The sequence below is a fragment of the Trachemys scripta genome, chromosome 18, assembly GCF_013100865.1.
Source record: "Trachemys scripta elegans isolate TJP31775 chromosome 18, CAS_Tse_1.0, whole genome shotgun sequence".
NCBI classification, from domain to species: Eukaryota; Metazoa; Chordata; order Testudines; family Emydidae; genus Trachemys; species Trachemys scripta.
Window position 1 is genome coordinate 13,464,245 of NC_048315.1, and position 23,032 is coordinate 13,487,276.

The 23,032-nt window shown below is 43.8% G+C and overlaps 1 protein-coding gene across 1 annotated transcript in view; it reads right to left on the reverse strand.

Moving 5' to 3' along the window:
• Positions 1-16,584: 16,584 nt before the first annotated feature.
• The window catches only part of GALNT17 (polypeptide N-acetylgalactosaminyltransferase 17), a 276,061-nt gene continuing 269,613 nt past the window's right edge, over positions 16,585-23,032 (reverse strand). Inside the window, exons 10-11 of the mRNA XM_034752813.1 lie at positions 18,340-18,507; positions 16,585-17,659 (exon numbers count right to left, since the gene is read on the reverse strand). Of these exons, the coding sequence (XP_034608704.1) occupies positions 17,531-17,659; positions 18,340-18,507 (297 nt within the window). The 3' untranslated portion in view covers positions 16,585-17,530. The remainder of the gene's footprint in view (positions 17,660-18,339; positions 18,508-23,032) is intronic.

Sequence of the window (23,032 nt, forward strand, 5' to 3'; positions counted from 1 at the left end):
CAGGCCTGGGTACAATTCTTTCCCCTGGTACAGCTCTTGTTGTAGCTCGTGTGATAGCTAGGGGATTCTTCATGATGGCTCCTCTCTCTCCTTTGTTCTGTTCCACTCCTTTATATATCTTTTGCATAAGGCGGGAACCCTTTATCCCTCTGGGTTTCCACCCCCCCTCACTGGAAAAGCACCAGGTTAAAGATGGATTCCAGTTCAGGTGACATGATCACATGTCACTGCAAGACTTCATTACCCACTTGCCAGCACACACACACATACAGGAAGACTCACAGGTAAACACAGCCATCTGCAGACAATGGGAGTCATCAAGATTCCAAACCATCATTAATGGCCCACACTTTACATAATTACAACAGGCCCTCAGTTATATTTTATATTTCTCGTTTTAGGTACAAGAGTGGTACATTTATACAAATCGGATGATCACACTCAGTAGATTATAAGCTTTGTAATTTTACCTTACAAGAGACCTTTTGCATGAAGCATATCCCAGTTACGTTATATTCACTTATGTTTTTATAAAACCATATAGACTGCACAACGTCACACTTGGACCCTTCAGAAGGCAGCCAAAATAAATATTAAGAAATCCCATAATACACCTAGTTAGTTGTACAATGTCTCCCTATTGTGTATGGATTCCTTCCTGATCAGCTGTTGGCTTACTCTCATCTTACCATGCGTAAATAAGTGTAATAAGTTACCCAGCCAGTTGCAATGTTCAGCCACAGTCTTGGCCTTTTTGATCTCCTGCAGCCATGAGCGTGTCAGGCTGACAACAAACCTGGAGGAGAATAGTACCACACAGGGAAAAGGAAAAGCTCCTTGTAGGAGGAGGAATAATTGTATTTATACTAGGAGAACAGCCAAAGAACTATCCAATGGGGCGCTGTTCTTAACAGTTACAAGGCAGCATTCCTGCAAGCAATATCCAGCAGTGTGAGACAAAGCAAAGCATCAACCTGTTCTGCATGTAGGGCATATGAGAGAGAGAGAGAGAGAAGGGCAGTTTTCAGAGAAAAGTTTAGTCATAAGACTAAGTTAGAGCAGTCCCTGAATTAACCGGGGGGGAGGGGGGAGGGAAGGGGGTCAGGGAGAGGAAATCACAGTCTAATGCTCTCAGAATGTGATTGAGACAAACTCTTGGCTTTGAATGGCCTAGGAGGCAGATCGCTTCAGGAACTTGACCAAGATCAGTCTCCTTCCCTGGAACACTCATTACTAAACACAGATTCTGTGCTTGCCACTGTAATAATACCACCACCCTGCTCTTACATGGCACTCTTCTTCAGTAAGTCTCAAAGTACTTTACAAATGGAGGTCAGTTTAAAAAAAAAAACAACAAAAAAACATAGATACACAGATGGGAAACTGAGGCAGAGAGATGAAGTGACTTACCCAAAGTCTGCCTGAGTCCCTTTCCAGCGCTCTAACCACTAGGTACTCTGCCTCGTTTTGTAAGAGACATGAAACAGTGAAATCCCTAGAAGACAAGAAACAGAGGAGACAATGCAGACCGACCCAGAGGAGGTAGTAACCTAAATTCCCACCCACCCTTTCAAAACCCTTTCTTGTGAGCATCACAGTAGGGTTACTAATAAAAGCCCCTCTCTGGCACTGAAATGTACACCTGTGGCAAGCTCCATTGGCTTTACTGGAGTTCCATTCAGGGCTCCGCCCACACACAGCTTCTTGCTAGATCTGGGCCAGAGGGTTACTTGTCATCGCCATAAGGAATGAGCACAGATTGGAGGCACGCTTTGAAGATAAGGAAACGCTGCACCAAGTGTGGTTAATAACTGAGCAGAAACTTGGTGCTAGAGACCAATGCCATGTTTGGGAATGTTTGTCAGAAGATTCAGAATTAAAAAACAAAAAACAAAACGAACGACTCCATAGGGTGAAGGTTTGAGAAAGCTGAAACAATTAACAGTGGTTGGCTGGCCTGCTCATTTTATATACCATCACTCAAACTACACTTGAGTGCCCTCCGAGAGGCATGAGACTAATTGTAGTGAAAGCTTCAAGTTAGCTTCATGTTGCAGCCAGACAGAAAGCATTTCTGTAATTACCCAGCCAATGCTTAGAATTGTCACCTTTTTTTTTCCCCCCTGTAAGTCAGCCAGGCTTTCAATTCATCTTTTTTTTTGGTTAGATGCAATCATGTTTCACAAGCGCAGACAATTCCTCCGCTGGTTCTGTTAGGAACCTGGAATTGCACCCACTGGCAAAGTGCAAAAAAACAAACAAACAAACAAACGCCACTGATTAGATACAAATGACAGCTTCTTCTGGACCAGCATCCTCAACCTTTTCAGATTATCTCAAATAAGAGGTTGCCAATTTTTCATGACCCACTTACATTTACTATAAAAGAGTAAAAAATATATTACAATGCTAAGCCTATATAATTTGCGTGTGTGCTGAGAGGCTGGCAGAACACTTGACTGGGAAGGATAACGGTGTGAGGAGAGTGGGGAAGGGAAATTTTCTTTGCTTTAGATCATGATAAAGTTTTAGAACCCTTGCAATCCTCCCAATCGCTTTTTCTGAATCCCAGGATTGTAACCCATGGCTGAGAAACATCAGTTCTAGCATATAGACTTGAACCCAACTATGGGGTGAGTTGTACCATGCCCAACACTTCCTCTCCCTCCCTCCCCTCTTAAAAAAAAAAAAAAAAAAAGACACCCACAAAACAGTGTTCTAGGAGGGTGAATGGCTGTGTTTGTTTTTGGTAAAACAGAAAAACAATTGCACGATGTGGTGCCCTATTAGAAAGGTCAAAATACAAGACATTTTGCCTCCTGATTTTGTCCTAATGCATTTGGCAAACACAATGTACCCGACAAGCAACGTGCATTTCCTTCACGTTTTGAGCGGAGCCAAAATTTACATGGTGGTTGCCTTTTGTTCAAGACTTTCTTCTTACCATAACCTGAATCTGTTCAGCTGGGAAAAAGCCACATCCTCACTTCTGGTTTGTTGTTTCACAAGGTTCTTCTGGGGGGAGGGAATCCCCCAAGGCTCCTCCCCCAATACCACAGCATCTGAGCACCTCAATCTTTAATGTACTGATCCTTATTAGCACCTCTGTGAGGTAAGGCACTGCTTTTATCCCCATTTTACACATAGGCAAAGAGAGGCTAAGTGACTTGCCCAAGGTCATGCAGAAAGCCGGTGGCAGAGCAAGGACTGAACCTGGGTCTATCAAGTCCCAAGCGAGTGATAACACACAGTCTCTGGCCAAATTTTCAATGCCCTGTTTGATATTGTTAAAACATTAAACATGATTTTCAAAGCACCTCAGTTTCTGCAAAGGGCTCCTTGGGAGGATTCACAGATGCGGACTTCTTCTAAGCCGGATCATTTTATTTTTTTTGCTTCGAGGCCCATCTGCGAGGATTTGATTTTTGGCCACATGGTGGCACTATGAAAATGGCCTTGAGTCAGCTACTGACTTTCACAAAGCAAGTTCCAAGAACCATTCCCCTTCCTACACAAACAATGCCAGGAGCGACACAACCCCATGGCTACTTCAGACAATGGGTTGTGATGGAGCAACACTTTTTCTTCACAAGCAGAACTATTTAATCCAATCATATTAAAAAAAAAAAAACCTAGACAAACAAACAAACAGTTAGAAATTAACTTTTCTTTTTGTGCCAGTTTCTCTGCACATAGATGTATGGAAATCTAGGGAAGCCACTGGCCTCTCTCAGGGATCTCAAAATCTCATGGCCAATTACTTCTAAGCTACAGAGAACAGCCACAGATTCAAACAATTGCCTACTACAGCACTGTCAAGGAAGAGACTCAAACATATACACTTTAACTGTTAAAAGGAAGGATGAAAAATCAAAGGATAAATTGCACTGAGGATATTAACAGCAGTTCAGATTTAAGGAGCCAAAAACCTCACATTACCATATTGTTAATAGGACTTAAGCTCCTACCTGCTGCCAACACTGCTGGGTCACTGCATGTTTAGAGGGGTGCTCAGGTAGAAGGCACCTTTAAATGGATTCCTTTCTACTAGTCTCTGGTGAGCATCCCATGAAAAAATCCCACACAGAACAGAGTCTGGGACTGCATAGCCGGAGTTTGTTAGTCTCTAAGGTGCCACAAGTACTCCTGTTCTCATAGCTGGAGAGAAGTTTCCCAGGAGATCCAGGCTGAACTATTCCCTCTGAGGTGTGGGGGCGCTTACACAACCAAAGAAACCAAACCACAATGCTACCTCTAGCCACATCTCCTTCCTGCAGCGGGAATCCTTACACAGCACCATCAACAATATTCATCTCTAGAGCACCCTGGCCTGGTCTCCAGCTCGCAGAGTGTCCCTGGACTGAGCTGGGCTGCTCTTCCAGGTTCTAAGCCTAAGAAGGCTCAGCTGCCCTTGATTACTGCCAGCTGGCAGTCATCTCCCTGAGTTGACTGTGCAAACAACACACCTCCCCCACTGCTGGGATTCAAACCAAACCCACAGCAGTGTCTGGCTTGGTGAGAATTCCCTGCAGGGGCAGAGGGGGTGGGAATACATAGCACAAAGCCCCCTCTAAAGGTCACTGGAAGTACTGCAGAACCTGCACTTCGGGCCTCTTTTGGAAAAAATCAAGGAATAGGTTTTGTATTCTGCTCAACGCTTCTCTGTTAGTAAAATAGGTTCTAAGGTCCAGGGCTGTGTGTATGACCTTTTATTGACTGCACAGTTATAACGCTTGCTGCCTTTGCATGCACAGTCCCTGCACCATCGTTGATAGTATCTGATTCTTTATTGGGGGTCCCTTTGGGACAATGCTAGAAGTTGCCATAAAACCAGAACAGATTCTAAATTCTAGTCTGGAGTGATTTACTCAGGGCTCGAAATTCATGCCCTTAGAATTAGCATGAATTTAAAGCAATGCTGCGCATACAATTCCCAGAGCAGTTCAGAGCTGAGCACTAAAGCTGCAGTTTAGAGGTTATTTGCCCAGGTCAAAGGCAGTCCACAATGGCAGTGAATTTATTAAAAAGCAACAGAGGGTCCTGTGGCACCTTTATGACTAACTGTTAGTCTTAAAGGTGCCACAGGACCCTCTGTTGCTTTTTACAGATTCAGACTAACATGGCTACCCCTCTGATAAGTGAATTTATTAGTACTTAGTAGTAGTATTTTTTTGATTATTAATACTTACTATTTGAACTGCAGTAGCATTCAGGGGCCTCAGTCAGCATCGGGGGGGCCCCAATGCACAAGGTGTTGTGTAAATGCACAGAAAGACCCAGCACCTGCCCAGAAAGTGGTTTGAGCATTGGTCTGCTAAACCCAGGGTTGTGAGTTCAATCCTTGAGGGGGCCACTTGGGGATCTGGGGCAAAATCAGTACTTGGTCCTGCTAGTGAAGGCAGGGGGCTGGACTCGATGACCTTTCAAGGTCCCTTCCAGTTCTAGGAGATGGGATGGGATGGGATAATCTAAAGCCTAATCTGCAATAGGATGCATGCAAGGAGATATCTGCAAGCTGCCCCATGTGGGAAGATATGTACACCCACACAGAGCCCCAGGGGGCTGCACATATCTTCCCACATGGGACAGCTTGCAGAATCGGGGCCAGAATTGCTAAAGGGGTCAATAAGTGAGTGCAAGAAATTAAAGGACCAAAGTGGGAGAGAGGAGGAGGAGGGTGAAGATGGCTTGGTTGTTGCACAAGCACCAGTAGGTAGATCCAGATGGCATGTGCTGCTGGGGAGAAATTCAAATGCAATGAGGGCACCATGCCCCTGGGCTGGGAGGGAACACAGAACAATCTTCAAGGGCTGTAAGGAAGAGGGACACAATTGCTCCCTAGAGTATAGGAGAACAGGAGGGCAGCACCACCAACAGAATGGATCTTCTCAGACTCAATCAGGGCTTGCCAATTGACCTCCCTGGGCACCGGACCCTTCCGTCCCTGCTTTCTCCACTGTGGGTGGGAGACCCACCTCGTCTTCAGCTTCCCTCATCTGGAATAGCCTCCCTCTATGTCCTCACTTCATTTCAAACATCTTATCTCTCCATCTCTGCAACCGGATTAGGCTCTAATTTAAACAGAGTGGGGGAATTCAAGTTGTTCTCAAACATGCTTGATGGCATAGTTCTATGAGCAGTCTCATATGCCTAAGTTTCCCCCTGCCATCTAAAAAAAACCCCCCAAAATACTTAAAGACATCTAGATGCCCTTCCTGAGACACACCCACCCTATTTTTAAATCATTAGGAACTTTTAGATCCAGAGTTCAATCCCCCTCCCCCCGCAGATGTCAACTCCTCCACAGCTGTTGTTGCAATGTCATTTGCTGATGGTTGCCCAGCAAGTCAGTAGCAGAACCAGGAATAAAACCCAGATGTTCTGACACTCATCCACCCCCCATGCTCTAACCACTAGACACCACTCCCTGCAAGAGCTGGACCAGTGTAATCCAGAAGTCCTGACTCTCAGCAACCCTCACACACCCAGAGCCAGAATTAAAACCCAGGAGATCTGGCGCCTAGAGCCCAGGCTCTAACCATTAGCATGCACTGCCAGAATCAGGATTAGAAGCCAGGTGTCCCGATTCCCATTTCCCCTCTCTGACTACTCCCAGAAGAGGCAACAACCGCAGCTAATGCTAGAGATACACCACATCCCGCAGGCTGAGCACTCAGCTCATAGATGGAGCATCGTTCAGGAAAGGCAGACACTCCATCAGCATCCTCGGGACACTCCTCTAGCCTGGCAGCTGCTTTCATTTCCCCCAGCTGCAAAGCTGGTGCCATCTGGCTGTGTAGAGGCTGGAGCAAACGGAGCTGGTGGTCCTAGTCCAGTCCTCACTGGATAGGGATCTACATCAAAAGCCACCCGCCTCACCACGGATGCTCAGCAGGGTCCGTGGAGAACCCGAGGATCGAATGGATAGGACGGCAATTATTTTTAGGAGGTTAAGGAAAGAGATGGGACTGCATGGGGAAGTCTGCCCGAAGAGCCTGATTCAAAGTCTAGTCAAGCAGTGATAAGTCTCCCATTGGCTTCACTGAGCTTTGGGTCAAGCCCTCCTGTTTTGTACCCTGACCTCTGGGTGAATGGAGGGCTTCTGGCAGAGCTGCTTATTCAGCACTTGGTAGGAGAAGCGCTGAGTTTTGGAGCAGCTGTGACGTTACCTTCCCTGCAGCAGTAGACGGGGCAGGAAGAGATGCTTTTAGATACCTGCGCTGAGAGGGCAGCTGAGCACAGTCTCTTTCCTTTGGGAGACGGGAGAGTGGGCAGGAAGACATGCAGGGCATGCATTGCCTTTAATCTTCTCTGCAGCAAGCCCAGAGAGCAGCATAAGATGACGACAGTGACTCACCCTGTGGGCGTTCTTATGGGAGGGAGAGGAGCGGATGAAAAGAGCTACACTCAGGATGCAGAAAGTCTCAGACCAGCCCCCGCTTTGTGGCTGTATTAGTCTGGGGCAGTGAGAGGCCTTTGGCTCACGGGCTTAGCATCGCAGAACGAGACAGAAATAACATCTCACATGCTAAAGTATGCCCCGGACCCTGTTCTAGCTAGCCTCATCCTGTTCTTTCATGTCCCCCTGTGCTACGTGTGTAGGGAATTGGTCTGGGATTGAGAAAAACTGCCTCTGTTGTATGACCATTGGCAAGTAGTTTTATTTCTGATTCTCTGTCTTGTCTAGCTAGATTATAAACTCCTCTGGGCAAGGACTCTCTCTTCCTTTGTGTTTGTACAGCACCTTGCACAATCCTGTTTAGGGCCTACAGATGCGACTGTGATCATAGTAAGTCTCAGGATACTGTGTACCTTTACTCTTGAAGGTAATTGTCATAGAATGTTAAACACTGCAGCAAGAGCTACATCCATCAGCACACATCCTACATTCTCACCAGTGTTCTATTTAGATAGCTATCTCAACCATGGGCCCTATAAATCTTCACAAACAAAAGCCCCCATATATCTTGCACTCTTAGCAAGGTAAAATCACTCCCAAAATATAATTACACTTTGTTGGTATTGTACATCTATCCCAGGCCTCACGAGAGTCCAACATTTTAATGAAATGTGGGTGTTACAGGATATCATGTAGTTTGGTAGCGAAACTATTCCATCAGTAACTTGATCCTATTACTATATAGGATGATACCAGAAATATTCTCACTCCTAATCACAACTGGCTTCTCGGGCAATGACTATTAGCATTATTGACTAGAACGTCTGTCTTATTGCAACTTCATGGCATAACTGAAGAGAATTGGATGAACTTATCACTTTTATTAATTTTACAAACAAATTTGCAGTGTGGAAGAAATTGTTCATTAAAATACAGAGGGAAGCTTCCTTGATCTTAAGGACTAAGGATAGGCTGTGAATAATGAATGTATTTTAACTGTCACATATCTAGGAAGAAATCAAATACCTAGAAATACCAACCTTGACTTTGTACGGAATTAAATATTAAGTAACATTTTAGCAGGCACTTTCCACTCCTCACCTTGCAATTCCAGCAGTTAAATAATTCATGAGAGGCTAAAGAGAAAATCCCTTCTCTTCTGATTAGGATGGGTGGCAACTGTAATTTATATCAATTCACCTCCAGCCTACACTTTGGTAAAAGAAAACTGGTGCTAAATCTCATCACCAGAGGTGGTGTCAAGGCCAGAGGTTTTCCCAGCACACCAAGACCACTTTCGCAATGATTGGGGCTAGAACAGTTAATAATTAGCTTCAGAAATCAGCCTGATTTTTTAAAAAGTGTGCGTCTCAGAAAAATTGTGTTTTCCCTCAATTGCTATGGTTAGTAATCACTAGGCTGGCAGTAGTCAAGAGATAGCAGCTGATTAATATCAGATCTCTAGGAGCTGTTAGATATCCATCAAAGGCCTGAAGAGTGTCTCTCTTGCCTATTGAAACACAGTTTACCCACTGATGGGATTATAATTATCTCGCTATCAACTGCAACAAAGCCACTCAGCAGGAGCTGCTGCACTTCAGCTGTGGAGGTCATCAACATTATACTAGTGGGAAATGTACCAGGAGACTATCGCAATGCTCATCACCTAGCGTTGTCTACGTTAGCATTATTATCTGGGTTGTGGTAGTGCCTAGGAGTCATGGGCAACCACCCCATTGTGCTAGGTGCTGAACAAACACAGAACAACTTCCAGTGGAAAGCGATCACAGGGGGTGATTCCCGTTATTGCAATGTCTCTCGATCTCAAATGGTGCTGGCCCATCAGAGCAGGGCAGATATCCGTTCTCTCAGAGCTTCTGCTACATTCATCAGCATTCTAGAGAAACCCCAACGTGGGAAGGAAGAGTACTGAAATAACAAGCTAAAAACTCAACGCATACTGCATGAGAGCAATTAAACAGTGATGTAAGTCAGGTTTTGTGTAACTGAGAACACCAATAGCTGTGTGGATACCCATTGATTAACATTAGAAAGTCAATGCATTTGGAATACAGACACTAATGATTTAAAATTTAAAAGAGAAAAATATTTAACCATTATACCTAGGTTGGATGCAAATCTCAAAAGGGAAACGTTAGGGGAAAAACAGAGGCATAGTTACTTAGAGGCAGTAGAGGAGAAATCTAAACAGCAAAATGATGATGTATAAAGATCAAAGCAACTAGACTAGAGAACCTAACCACAAAGAAAACAAAGCAACAGAAAAATAAAAGAGAGGATACAAGACATAGAGGAACAAAATAACCAGAAGGGAATGAGTGGAAATAAGCAATTAAAAGAAACGGCAAGAGAAAAAAGACTGAACAAAGATACATGGAGAATAAAGGGACTGAAGAGGACGTAGATGGAACAAATCCATGCTGAGAACAAAGAGCCAAATCTCAGGCAGCCAGAGTCACTAAAAATAAAACAAGACAGCTACAGGCAAAGGGAGAGGAGGACAAAAATAGCACTAAAGCTGAAGACATGATGGGAGAGAAGGTAAAAATGACATAGCCTTAAAGACAACGGGGGAATCTCTCCCCCCGCAACAAAACCCAAACAGCCCAACAAAGCGCAATCCCTGTGAATATACCAAATCAGCAGCTGGTGTGATTTGGTGTCGTTCTACTGAAGCCAATAGGGCTTTGCTGATTTACACCAGCTCAGGATCAGACCCAAGTCACATTAACCCCCCCGCTCCCAAGAGAATGCAGTGCTTGTTCTCCACGTGTGCCCTCACACTGAGAGTTAAGAGAAAGCTCTCTGGGCTCTAGCAGCATGGGTGGGCACTGCTATAACAACATTATTAGTTCTAACTGGGTCTATGAGCCATAGGCTGCGGTGAGAAAGGGTTGTCTCATAAATAGGGCCACAAAAAGTGTATGCAAGGAGTTCTCTTAGAGGTGGTGCATTTTTACATCCCAGGCCCTTCTTAAAGTTTTTCTCTGTCATCTTCACAGCAGATGACTCATTTCTGACCTGAATTTAGAAGCATTTTTGTCTCAGAAGAAGGGGACTTCCTCTTGCTATTTTATGTACCTTTTGCCTCGCTCATCCCCTTCTAAAAAGAAAATCAGTGGAACCATAAAGGAATGAATGGAGCGACAAAGAGACTCCTCTATTGCCAGCCACAGTTAAGAAAAACAAATCATTGTCAGATAATAAATAATTTCCTGCTTTTCGCAGCCCACATAATTCACTTCTGTAAGTCAGAAAGTACAGGTGTGTATCAGTCATGCCCAGGTTGAACCAGCCCGTATGCCAGCCCAAATGTCAGACTCACTTCTCCTTAGGTCCAATCCTGCAGGCCTTTGCTCAGCCGATGAAAGAGCCTCCAAAGGGGCCTGTTATGACTCTTGTGACTCATCAGGTCACAGAGATGCCCTCTGCCAGCTGCACTTTGTCCTGGCCACATCGCCGCTAACTGCAGGGAGGGGGCTTGGAGGAAGAGCAGCTATACTAGCTCTGTTCTATCAGATGCTCATCTCATGGCTTCTCAGCAGTAGGGTCCCTTTGTACCAGAGGAGCAGTGAAAAATGACCCCGATACACAGAGAAAGCTTGGAGGAAGAATTATAAAATTCTCAGTGTAGCTACGGTACCCTCAGAGATTGCCTCTCAAAATGCAGAGTTGTTTGAGGTTCATTGCAGGGTTCCACCCAGCTGAATGTTAGTATTACAAAACATGCTGGTATTCCCACATTCACCCTGTCTGACGAGCGTAAAAAGGAATTGGTTCCCGCAGAGTTTCTCGGCTACCTATAAGACACTTAAACATAACAATAAAACCTAGTTACAATAGCTAGGAAACAAGTTTTCAGGGCTATTATCCATCATGTCTCAGAACATAAAATGATCACCAAGTGGGATTTAAAAAGAAGTCCCTAGGGAGTCTCCCATATGCATTATCTTTTATTATTATTATTTTGCCTCTCTCTGAACATCTGATATAGGCCCCCGCTGAAGATATTGCACTGAGGTAGAAGGACCGTTAGTCTCTTCTGGGGTAACAATTCTTATATTCCTTCCAACCAAACATCTAGCATATTAGGAGATACAAGAGCTAGTGCCCTGACTGTTAATTTGTAGACCATACATATAATATATAGCAGACAATGAACTACCAAAGATCTCAGCCTGGAAGATGGGCCAGAGCCACAGCTGGCAGAAGTAAGCAGAGCTACATTAGATGTATAGGGTCCGATTCTCATTTATATTAGGGTCCCCACTTTACACCAATCTGGCATTGTAAAGGGGCTTTATGTGGGTGGAAAGCAGACAGAAGGTAAATGCGAATCAAGTCCATTCATGCTTATAATCTATAGACCAAACAGTCCAGTCCTTAGGCAAAACTCTCATTGGGGTTAATAGAAGTTTTGCTTGTTTAAGGCCTGAAGGCTTGGTCCCAATCAATACAGAAGTCACTTTAACTATCACTGAAGTGCAACCACTTTTTGGAGAGAAACATTTATCAGTGCTCCCACCTCTGGAGAAAAGAGTGTGGTCACCAAGGTCCAGAGCACAGAGTTTAACAATATTCAGCAATCCAATATCATAGTTCAGACAGACAGTAAAGGGACTTGCATCCAGTTGAAACTATAATGGGAATTTGTGAATAAATCTATCCAGGACACTGCAGCTAACACTTGTGTTCTTGAAAAAGAACCATGGGATCTTTAATGAGCACAAATAGAGCAACTGAGTCTATTTTTTGTTAGAAGTTATTTAGTCATTCTGTGTCTGAAGCAACGTAGTTATTTTGCTTCCATTGTAGACCCCAGTCCCCCAAACATTTACACACATTAGTATCTTTACGCACCTGAGTAGCCCCATTGACTTTATAGTATTGTGTAACTCTTGCTGGTAAATGTTTGTAGGACTGATTTTGCCAACCATCTCCCCCAAATAAATACCTTCAAAGTGCTCAACCCAACCTTCAATTTTCCACCAAAGCTGCAAATTCTGCAAAGCTGGGGAATCTCTCAAAACCTTGCCTTTCTGCACTTGTCAGGTGGATGGGGCTACAAGGGGGGAGAAATTCAGATCACTGAACCTGACAAAAATGTAATCTGATTGTTTGTGTAAATTTACAAAACACTTTGGTTCAAATGAGGGAGGTCTGGCCCTCAATGGATTATTCAGCTAGGCTTGGAATTTCAGCCGGGATTTCTAATGGTCACATGAACTTTCCATACGTTTCATACAAAAGCAAAACCAAAAACGCATCTGCAGTTTCGTAGTTGCTTCCCAGCGCTCGTTATAGGGATTTCACAATGCTTAATTTCACACTGCATAACAGAGTGCTTAACTCCATACCCATTAACATTGGATGAGTGCCCAAATTACTTAGTGGTCAAGCAAAGAGGCTTTTCTAGTGGGAGTTCATGAATCAAACCTATGACTTTGAAAGCAGTCTAACAGTGAAGTTTCTGAAAGCTTGGCTATCTGCCCAGGGCAGTGGCAAAAAAGTTACTGCTACAGAATTTTGACTGTAGGAATAAAAGCTCATTTTTGCCTTTGAACCCATAAAATAGGTTGGATTGTATAGTTCCCTCTGACCTAGACTGGCCCATTATAAAATCAGAAACTTACAAAATCATATAGCAATGACAATGCAGGTGTTCTTCCATTAGTCTTGTAATAACCCTTAAAAAGAGCTTTTAGCATAATCCCAAAAGCCCTCCCCGTGTGTGATGACTTACTCACAAATAATACCTCTGACCAGGTGATTTCTCATCTTCTCAGTATATAATTTCATTATCTTTGTGACTGACAGACCATATGGAGGGATGGAATGGCAAATTAATCTGCATAGGCGAGCTCCCTTTCTTTTTCTAAAATCTAAGTTCCATTTCTATAAAATAAAATAAAAACACCTGTGTGTTAAATAGGGAGCAGAGGATAATGAGTCCTTCCACATTTCAGTGGCATCCAATCCTTTTTAAATTACTTGGGAGGCAAGCCACCCGGACATTGCTTGTTGAAGCAATTAACAAATTACTAGAGAGAGATGCAAGATGCAACATTTAGATCCAGATCTGTAAAAGCATCAAAGTTTGGATCTCAGGTTTTGATTTTGGCCTGTCTTTGCATTTTACAGTCCTAAATGTAAGAACTTTAAATGAATACAAGAAGTAAAATCCTGGCTCCATTTAAGTCAGTGGTAAAACTCCTGTTGACTTTAGTAGAGCCAGGAGCTTGTCTGCTGAAGTTTTCCTCTTGATATTTTTAAAGCCTACTATGTCTGCTGATTGGAAACCAATTTAGCAGAATTTCTTCCTTCTCCCCAAACCTATATCCATTTGAGTACCAAATCAGAAATGCCTTGTTCACATCCAAAATCCTCTTCACTTTTCATTTTTTTACATTTACTTATATTATGATTTATAAAATAATAATATCAAAGAGCTTCAAAATACTCATTGACAATGTCTTCTTAAATGGAATCCTATCACAAAATAAGTCCAGTTTCTTCCCCAGAGTCATCTCTTTAGACAAAGCCTGATGCAAAGAGATGGTTCTTACTTATTTTAGTGTGGTGATCTGGTCACCCTAACTATATAGGTAACTTTACATGTGTGATTAAAGTATCCTATATGCCTAAGTGTGGCAGGACTGGCCTCTGGGTTTGGAATAGTCATAAAAGTTTCAGATAAACATGCAAACTTTTGGGGTGGTTATGCTGAAACATTTTGAGTTCTCCCAACACTAAGCAATACATGATTTCCACTGCTGACCTTTAGTAAATGAATTGCTCATTTAGAGATAATTGTACTGCACTTATCATTAATTTTGTAGCATAACCCTCCCCCGCCACCCCCACCATTTTTTCAGTGAAAAGTTTCTTGGCAAATTATTTTCGTTACAAGGTGGCAATGAACAAGGGGGGGAACTTACATACATTTTAAAACATACACATCATGCTGTTTTTGTAAGTGCTAAAATTTATTACACAAGAGATGATGCAACAGCTAATAAGAGAGCGAAGTTCTACAATGACTCCATACTGTGCAATTCAGGACAACTGAAAGATTTCACTTCATTAAGGACAGCGAGGGTGAAAAAATGAGAGAGATGCCAATGAATGAGGGAGTCTTGTCAAGCATGATTGAACAATGATGTTCATTGCTGTAGAAGGAACAATGAAATACATCTGCTTCTGTTCAATAAATTACTAAAACATCAGCTATAAACCTATTGCATGGCACTGAAAATGAAACTCATTAAACATCAAGGTAGCTTCATCCTGACCCGAATGGAAGACAGGCACGAGTGTTCTGCAGCAAACAACTCTGTGTACATCCAGTCTTTGGGAATGATATTTACACGTACATCTCATATATTAATATATTTTAACTCACCCTGACCAGAGGGCAACCAGAAAAATTATTATTCTGTGAGAAAGACAAGGAAAAGAGGCTCCCTCCTCCCCACAACAGACCCAGTTTGATGTGAAATGAATTCTTTTAACGTCCATGTAAACACTTGGATGTCACTATTCCCCCTTCTCAATTACTCTGACACTGGGACCCAAACTCAATATCTGGGGGTCACCTATGATGGCTGAATAAATTGGGTAGTGAATATTCTTGTGGTTCAAAATTGAGAATGTGATGGTGCCTCCTTCATTGTGTTGTTGTAATTAGCCTTGATGGCTGCCAGGGCAGGAACTTGTGCCAAATTAGCATTGAAACAAACTACATTCGTTTCTCTGTTTACCTAACTCCCCTGACTTAGCCAAAGCTCATGAAGACTCACAGAGGCCAGGATTGTGGTAAGCAGGCCATAATGACAGAGATACACCAGCCATGGTACAATTAATGGGCTCAAACACCTACCACGGGGAGTAGGACTAAAACACTACAAAGTTGAGGGTTTTTTATTATTATTTTGTCTTCATTTGTCACAAGTGTATTTTTAAAATTAATCCCACTACTTCACTCAGAGGATTGCCTTGGTAGGATCTTCTCTCCTCTTACTTGTTCTTGGCATGACCTGCAAACTAGCATAATTATCCTCACTTTTAAAAGAACAGAACAGCAATAGGATAAAGAAGAATTGCAGGAGAGTCAATTCTGGTGCTGTCACTACAGTGTGGATGAAAGCCAGTCAGCTACTCAGCATGCTGTTGGTTGGTCAACATCTTGCTGTTCAGCTTATTGGCTACCCATTGGGCAAGGAAACTTCCACTGGCGTCCTCACTAAGAGCACACTGGAATGGTCCTGCAATGGGGCAGTCATTTGACATCGGCGTGAAGGAGCAGCAATCACTTTGGGGGGAAAACTGGAAGGTGTATTTAGGGGAGAACACATTCAGAAGGGCGGTGGTGGGATTTCGCTGCCATTTGGCAAAGGCGTGGGAAAAGGAGATCCATTCTGCATGGGGTGGGTTAGTGCAACTGTTAGAAGGTGGAAGGTACGGGAGATAACTACTTTAAACAGCCTTATGGACTGAAGCAGGGTTTTGCTATTACTGGAGAAGGCGTGTGTGTTAAGTGGAGGGGGAAGCAACAGAAGATCATATTTTTTTATTTCAACTGATTTAGTTTAATGAAGGAATTGGCATGAGCTAAGAATACAAGAATGGCCATACTGAGTCAGACCAATGGTCCATCTAGCCCAGTATTCTGTCTTCCAACAGTGGCCGGTGCCAGGTGCTTCAGAGAGAATGAACAGAATAGGGCAATTATCAAGTAATCCATCCCCCGTCATCCAGTCCCAGCTTCTTGCAAACAGAATTTAGGGACACTCAGAGCACGGGGTTACATCTCTGCCCTCTTGGCTAACAGCCATTGTTGGACCTATCCTCCAGGAACTTATTTAATTCTTATTTGAACCCACTTATACTTTTGGCCTTCACAACATTCCCCAGCAATGAGTTCCTCAGGTTGACTGCACTGTGTGAAAAAGTACTTCCTTATGTTTGTTTTAAACGTGCTGCTAATTAATTTCATTGGGTGACCCCCTGGTTCTTGTGTTATGCGAAGGGGTAAATAACACCTCCTTAGTCACTTTCTCCACATCATTTATGGTTTTGTAGACCTCTATCATCTCCTCCCTTAGTTGTCTCTCTGCTAAGCTGAGCAGTCCCCGTCTTTTTAATCTCTCCTCATATGCAAGCTGTGCTATACCCCTTATATTTTGTTGCCCTTCTTGGTATCTTTTTCAATTCTAATATATCTTTTTTGAGATGGGGCGACCAGAACTGGACACAGTATTGAAGAAGTGGGTGCACCGTGGATTTCTATATTAGCATTGTGATATTGACTGTCTGATTATCTATCCCTTCCTTAACGGTTCCTGACCTCCTGCTGGCTGTTTTGACTGCCCCAGTACACTGCACCGATGTTTTCAGAGAACTATCCATGATGATGCCAAAATTGCTTTCTTGAGTTGTAACAGCTAATTGAGGCCCCATCATTTTGTATGTATAGTTGGTATCCCGCTGTTGGGAGAGGGAAATCAAGGGACTATTTGGAGATGCCTTTGAGATCTGTCACTTTAAAGCATGCTTGTCCCAGGTTGAAGAAGAAGGTGGGTGAGAGAAAGGGAGAGAGGAGACATTTAAAAACACCTAAGAACTTTAACTCAGCTCACGTTAGGCTTTCAAACTTGGCAATCTTTTTCTGTTTTATACAGACAAATGCTCTTGCTTGACCAGTGGGTTTGTCCGAGGTCTCTTAACTCTGGTCCTGGTATAAACCTTGATGGCCCTTGCTAAGAGCTTCAAGTCATTTGTGAAAGCAGCACTTCCCTGTCAATAAACTGTCCATAAGACTGCACAGGCTTCATTCCAGCAGAAATAAGTGATACCTTGAGAGCTCTTGCTAGACAAAAATAACAGTTCTGACGCAATTTCACCCAGCTGGAATCAGCTGTGAGAGACTAATATACAATAAAAAAAACCCACGAATGCCCACTTCCCCCAAGGTCCTCTCCTGATACCGTGAATAAAGCTCTGTTTTTATATTTCTTTCTTTCCAAAGTTGTGAAAAGGATCCCGGTCTGATCGGTCCAAGTCACTTGTGTTGTGAGTGAAGTTCTTCAGACTGCTCTGGCCCTTACACCTTTACTTGATGAAGTTTTTAATTGTCCATCTTTGTCCCGTGCAGCTGCGAAGAATTAGATCAATGCCGGACATTCCTTTGTTCTCCACTTCCAGACAGCGCCCAGTCCCCTTATTCAGGATAGCACCATTCTAAAATCAAAGATACAGGTAAGTACCTTCTGTGTAGCTAACATGTGACTGCATGCAATCGCTGGGACAGGGACTCTGTCTTCCTCGGGCCTGGTAAGTGCTTAGCACTTGGTGGGCAGGCATGAATGCAAACTAAGAAATAATATCCATTAAAATAATCCTTGAAATCCTTCAGCCCTAAATGCATATATCCCTGCCCCTTCAGCTAACTGAGAAATTCTGTAATCTGCAAGAAGCAGGGTCTTATCCTCTGTGTGAGGGAGACATGATCACCACATTTAGCCAATATATTACATACCCCCGTCGTAGACAAAGGCAATTTTCAGTCTCTGAGGTCTGCATGAGCCTATTCTGGGATGCCATTTTGTAACGAATCTATGGCTGCGTGGATACATAACGCGAATATCGAATTCTGGACCTTATGCACCAACAGTACAAGACTTAAAAAAAAGAAGAAACATCCTTAATCTCACCAACGTTATATTGTTCTTAGGCTGAGCAATTTCTGTGTGAGTAAAAGTAGCAAAGGGGGCACAAAAACACCTCCTCTCGCAGCATGTTGGCTAGTAGCCCCTACCTTTGCAGAAATGCTTTCTCCATGCTATAAACAAGAGAATATGTGAAACAGGCCATAGTTAAAGGGAAGAGAAGAAGCAGGCAAAAGCCCCATCCTCACAAACCTGTATGAAATTCCAGCGTTTATGGAGGCTGCTCTTGACCTTTTCACAATCAAGGAGCTGAGGGAGCCGGCTTTTCATGTTATCCACCAGGCAGCGGGTATCAGGCAACAGAGTCGTGGTCCCAAGGGCCCCCAAGTGAAGGTATCCCTCCTTGGTGTAGCGGGCAAGCTGAGGGGGTGGGGGAAAAAGACTGTTAGTACTTCTCGAGTGTGATTAGAGAAGAGATGCAGAGGGGACTGAGCTAGTGAGTACAGGAGATGGGAATGACATACAAAAGCCTGTCTCCGGAGATTTCTAGCTCAGTTTTGCAGACGGATGCAGGTGGCGGGGGGGGAGGGGGAGTTTGACACCTAAATACCTTTATGGCTCTGGGCTTTAATTACTAACAACCCCATGGGGTGGGATCCTTTGGCCTTTATTTGGTGTTGATACTATGCTAGTCATGGTGGTTTTAGATTGCAACCAGCTGGCTATTTTGGGGCATGCTGGACCATTCTAGTGGTTCTGAGATGCTTAGCTGTGGGTTCTTCTTTTGACAACTAAATGCCATTGTCGGTGTGTCCAGAGCAGCCTTCCAGCTATTCTAGGCATAGGTAGAAAATAGCAGCCAGTAGGTAAGGATAGCCAAGTGAAGGATTTGATTTGTGATCACGTCCCTCATGAACTGATCCAATCTTAGATCCCCCATATTGTTCCCTATATGTGTATATAGCAATAGATGATATAAAAGCCTCTTGGTGTAACCATTTCCAAACACTGGAGTATCCATCAGTATCCTGCTAACGCATAACTGTATATCTCGCTCCTCCCATGCACCCTGAAAATTCTGTCTGTTCTAGAGGAAATGTTGAATGATAGCACCAGAGGAAGGCATCCGAGCTGTCTTGTCCTCAGCCATGGAAAGAATGAAGTCTTGCTACTGGGCAGAAATTAGCTATAGGAAGACGACTGCCCCCCTCATGTCCCTTCGAGTTGTTGACTGTCCAATGATCTGCATAGTTGTTTAAGAAAGGGCTGATATATTTGCACTGTTTAAAAAAATATTTCCCTAGATGTATTTAAATTCACAGAGTGAAAAGAGAAGAATGACAGCAGCCTGCCTTTTATAATTCAGGGGAAAGATATACACAGCTGCTTATTTAAATTATGAATCACTCCATTATCCAGCAGACAAATGAGAAGTATTCAGCACATTAATTCACTGAATATATCTCTGACCCAGATGCTTAAAGAGAGGCAGTAAATCACACCGGGAGTTATGGTTATCTTGGTTGGAATAATTAAACATCCAAAATCAAGTTAAAAACAATGTAAAGGGGTTTGACTTGAACCAATAAAAGCAGATACTGATTATTAAGGTATTTGTTTCTAATTTCATCTTTACTTCACTATGTTGGTTTAGACATACAAGTGCATTGCTCTGGGTTGGCATGCATGACTGTGTCTCTCTCTAGTGGCTAGTGACCATAACTGCATGCTGTAGTAGGATGAGGCCCTGAAACATAAACCCGTATCAGAGGCCCAGTATGAGGCCTGAGGCCTGAACTAAAGTAATGGTCAAGACTTTGCTAACATAAAGCAAAGTTAAGCTGTGAACCAGAGGCAGGCCCTGCTCACAGAAGCTGGCAAGGAAAGGGCTGATGCTGCAAAAAGAGACATACCTAAAAGGTACTGAACACCAGATATCAGAACATTTGCACACTTGTACATTCCACACACAACAAGGAACAAGCTGACCCATCCTAAAGACAGAGCCAAAAGGGTAATATGATGGATAGAGTTGTTTTGTTCGAACCAACATGTACAAGGTGAGAGGCGGCACCTGACTACATAGTGGGGTTGTACCTTACTACGTAGTGGGGTTGCACCTCAATACGTCAGGAGTGATGTGTAACTTGTTTGTACCTGTGTATAAGAATGCATCCCTGAGTAGATATCTTTGTCCAGCCTAGGGGGCAGTGGAAAGTCCCGCCACTGACTGAGCTGAGTCCATTGTCAGGGAGCACATATGTACTAGCTAGCAGCATCTTAGCAGCACCTTGGACTTCTATGCCAGAGAAAGTTGGAGACTGTGTTTCTCTTCGATAATAAACCTGGCCGACGTGCCTTCATACCTTACTAGAGTCTGTGGTCATTGGGGGTTCTCTCGGGGTCTGCTGTGTCAGCTATCTGCGCAGAGCTGGGACAGCACACAGAGGGAACACACGCACGCAGCCGATTGATATCAACATTGAACAGAGCAGAGCACTACACCAGTAGTGTGCTATTTATTGACAGCTTCATCAACTCCTTCAGATCATTTGGCAGGGTTGTGGTACGTTTGGTGCTGAACTTCCCAGGTTCTCTCTCCAGGTGGGGCAAAGGGGGATGGATTCTGGCTAGAACTGGCTGAGGACAGGAGAGGGTTATGCAATGCCAAGCCGCCCCTGCTGTAGGGTTCCTTAAGAACATTATTCTAGTGGTGTAAATCTAAGCAAGACCTAAGCTACGGTAACTCACAACAAAGGCCACTGTCCCCCAGCCATTCTGCCCACCACGCGCTCCTTGCACTGAAGAAAGCTTTGATGCAGTAGGACACATGTAATATCATGATCAAACTTCCCCTGACTGTGCATTGACAAGTTCTTTTTCCCTGTGGTTTTCGCCAGAGCCTTCAGTTGTGTTAGGGTTGGGTCAGAACAGAAAGGAGTGCTTTCTAGCGGTTAATGCAGCACAATATAAATCAAGACTGCTGGGGTCTAATCCCAACTCTGCCACTGACCCACTGAACAGGCCCTGGGCAAGACACTTAACCTCTCTGTGCCTTAGGTTATTCATTTACAAAACAGGTATAATGCTCACCTGGCATCACAGGAGTTTAATTACTTCAACTCTGCAACGTGTGATGAGACTGTCTGGAAAGAGGGCTACCATATGAACAGAGCATTAGAATTACTCTAAGAGCAAATCAAATATTGCAGAATGGTGAAATTCTGGATTATCTGTTTTTAATGGCGCTGATGTTTTTATGTTTCAAATCCTCAGCAGTGAAATTCTTGACTGACAGCATGTGTTTTAGTAAAGCAACCAAACTGAATTAGTATTTGAACAGTAGCTCACAAATCTTTCAAGGACTAAATATCAAACTCCTTCCTTTAACACTGTGACTTTAAGAAATCCATCGACAAGCGCAAGCATGCAGTACAAGTATTTTTTTTTATGTGCTTTTAAAACCTTAGTGACCATGTATATAATTATTGTATTAGGCATCTTTCCTTTCATTATGTTTGGCACCTTCTCTTTAGCCTGTTGGCCTACTTCCCATAAGGCAATAAAATTTCTGTGCTTAGATGTTATCTCCTAATGTGGTGGGAAAAGTAACTAGGGCAAAAATCAAATCAGGTCCTGAGGGGAAGGGGCAATGGGAAAATGAAATAATCTGAAGAACAAACACGGATCTTATGAGAAATCTATCACAGTGGATATAGTAGATGTTCAACCTACTTGGTACAATAGCCAGATAAATAAAGCCCAGAATGCATTTCTGGATCGACTTCAGCATATTGCAAACTATTTGATCTAGCTCACTGTCAACCAAAACAGAGCTTGCAATTGCTTTACTCTTCAGTTTTTTTCATCAGCTCAAGGTGGAGGACAGTTATTCCTGGAAAGCATCACTGCTGGAAAAGGCTGTTTTGGAGAGTTAACGTTGTGCACATGCCTTGATGAGTTAAATAAGTTTAAGGGTGTGATTTTCAAATAAGCTTAAGTGATTGAGGAGTACAAGTCCCCTTGTGTTCTGAATGAAGGATGAATGAAAGTTGTGATGTTTTGGTTCTAAAGTTACTGCCACCATTGCTGAAGTTGCGGTTTTGGTGCCCTCAGCTGAAGTAACATACTCTGCCTTCAGCGCAGAGGTGTGCAGGCCCCTCAGGGCAGAGGTACTGGGGGGACAAGTGTATGTGGGCAGATTGCGGGGCGATGCAGGACCTAAAATCTATTTTATAAGAGGGATAGCTCAGTGGTTTGACCCCTGGAGGCATCGTGGGGGGCTGGCACCACCACGGCTCCCTTGTCCCAGCTCTGTGCTCTTCCCAGGCCCCATTCACCCACAGAAGTGGAAGGTGAAGGCCCTGTGGTCATGCAGGAGCTGGTGCTGCTCAGGGGGCCTGCAGAGAGGGACTATTCAAGGCCAGGACCACATGTAAGTGGCAGCAGAGCTTGCCCCAGAACCAGGGCAGCAAGTCCCACAGGGAACCCTGGCCGCAACTTGCATGCAGAGCCTAGGCCTGACTCTCACAGGGAGCCTGGCCCCCTTCCCCAGCTCATCTTCCTCCACCACTGTTCTTCTCCCCCCGCCCCCCCACCCGCCGGGCTATGTGCACCAAGGTGGCCCAGCCCACATTTCAGCAAGTGAGAGTGCATAGAAGTCGTGGGGAGTGTTGGGCGTCACACTTTCCACAGATCAAAATGGCAGGCTGTGAGATGTTACTTCTCACGGATGTACTCTACACTGCTAACTTCTACACAACATGTTGCTAGTATTCATGAATAGTCCCACACTGGCAGGGACTGAACATGCTGCGGCCGAGTATGGACATCTCTAGGGATTGGGTAGAAGAAGAAGAGGAAGCAAAACCATAGGAATTACCATAACAGACCTCTATGGGTAGGTCTACACTGCATTATAGACCTGAGTGAGACCCAGGCTTGT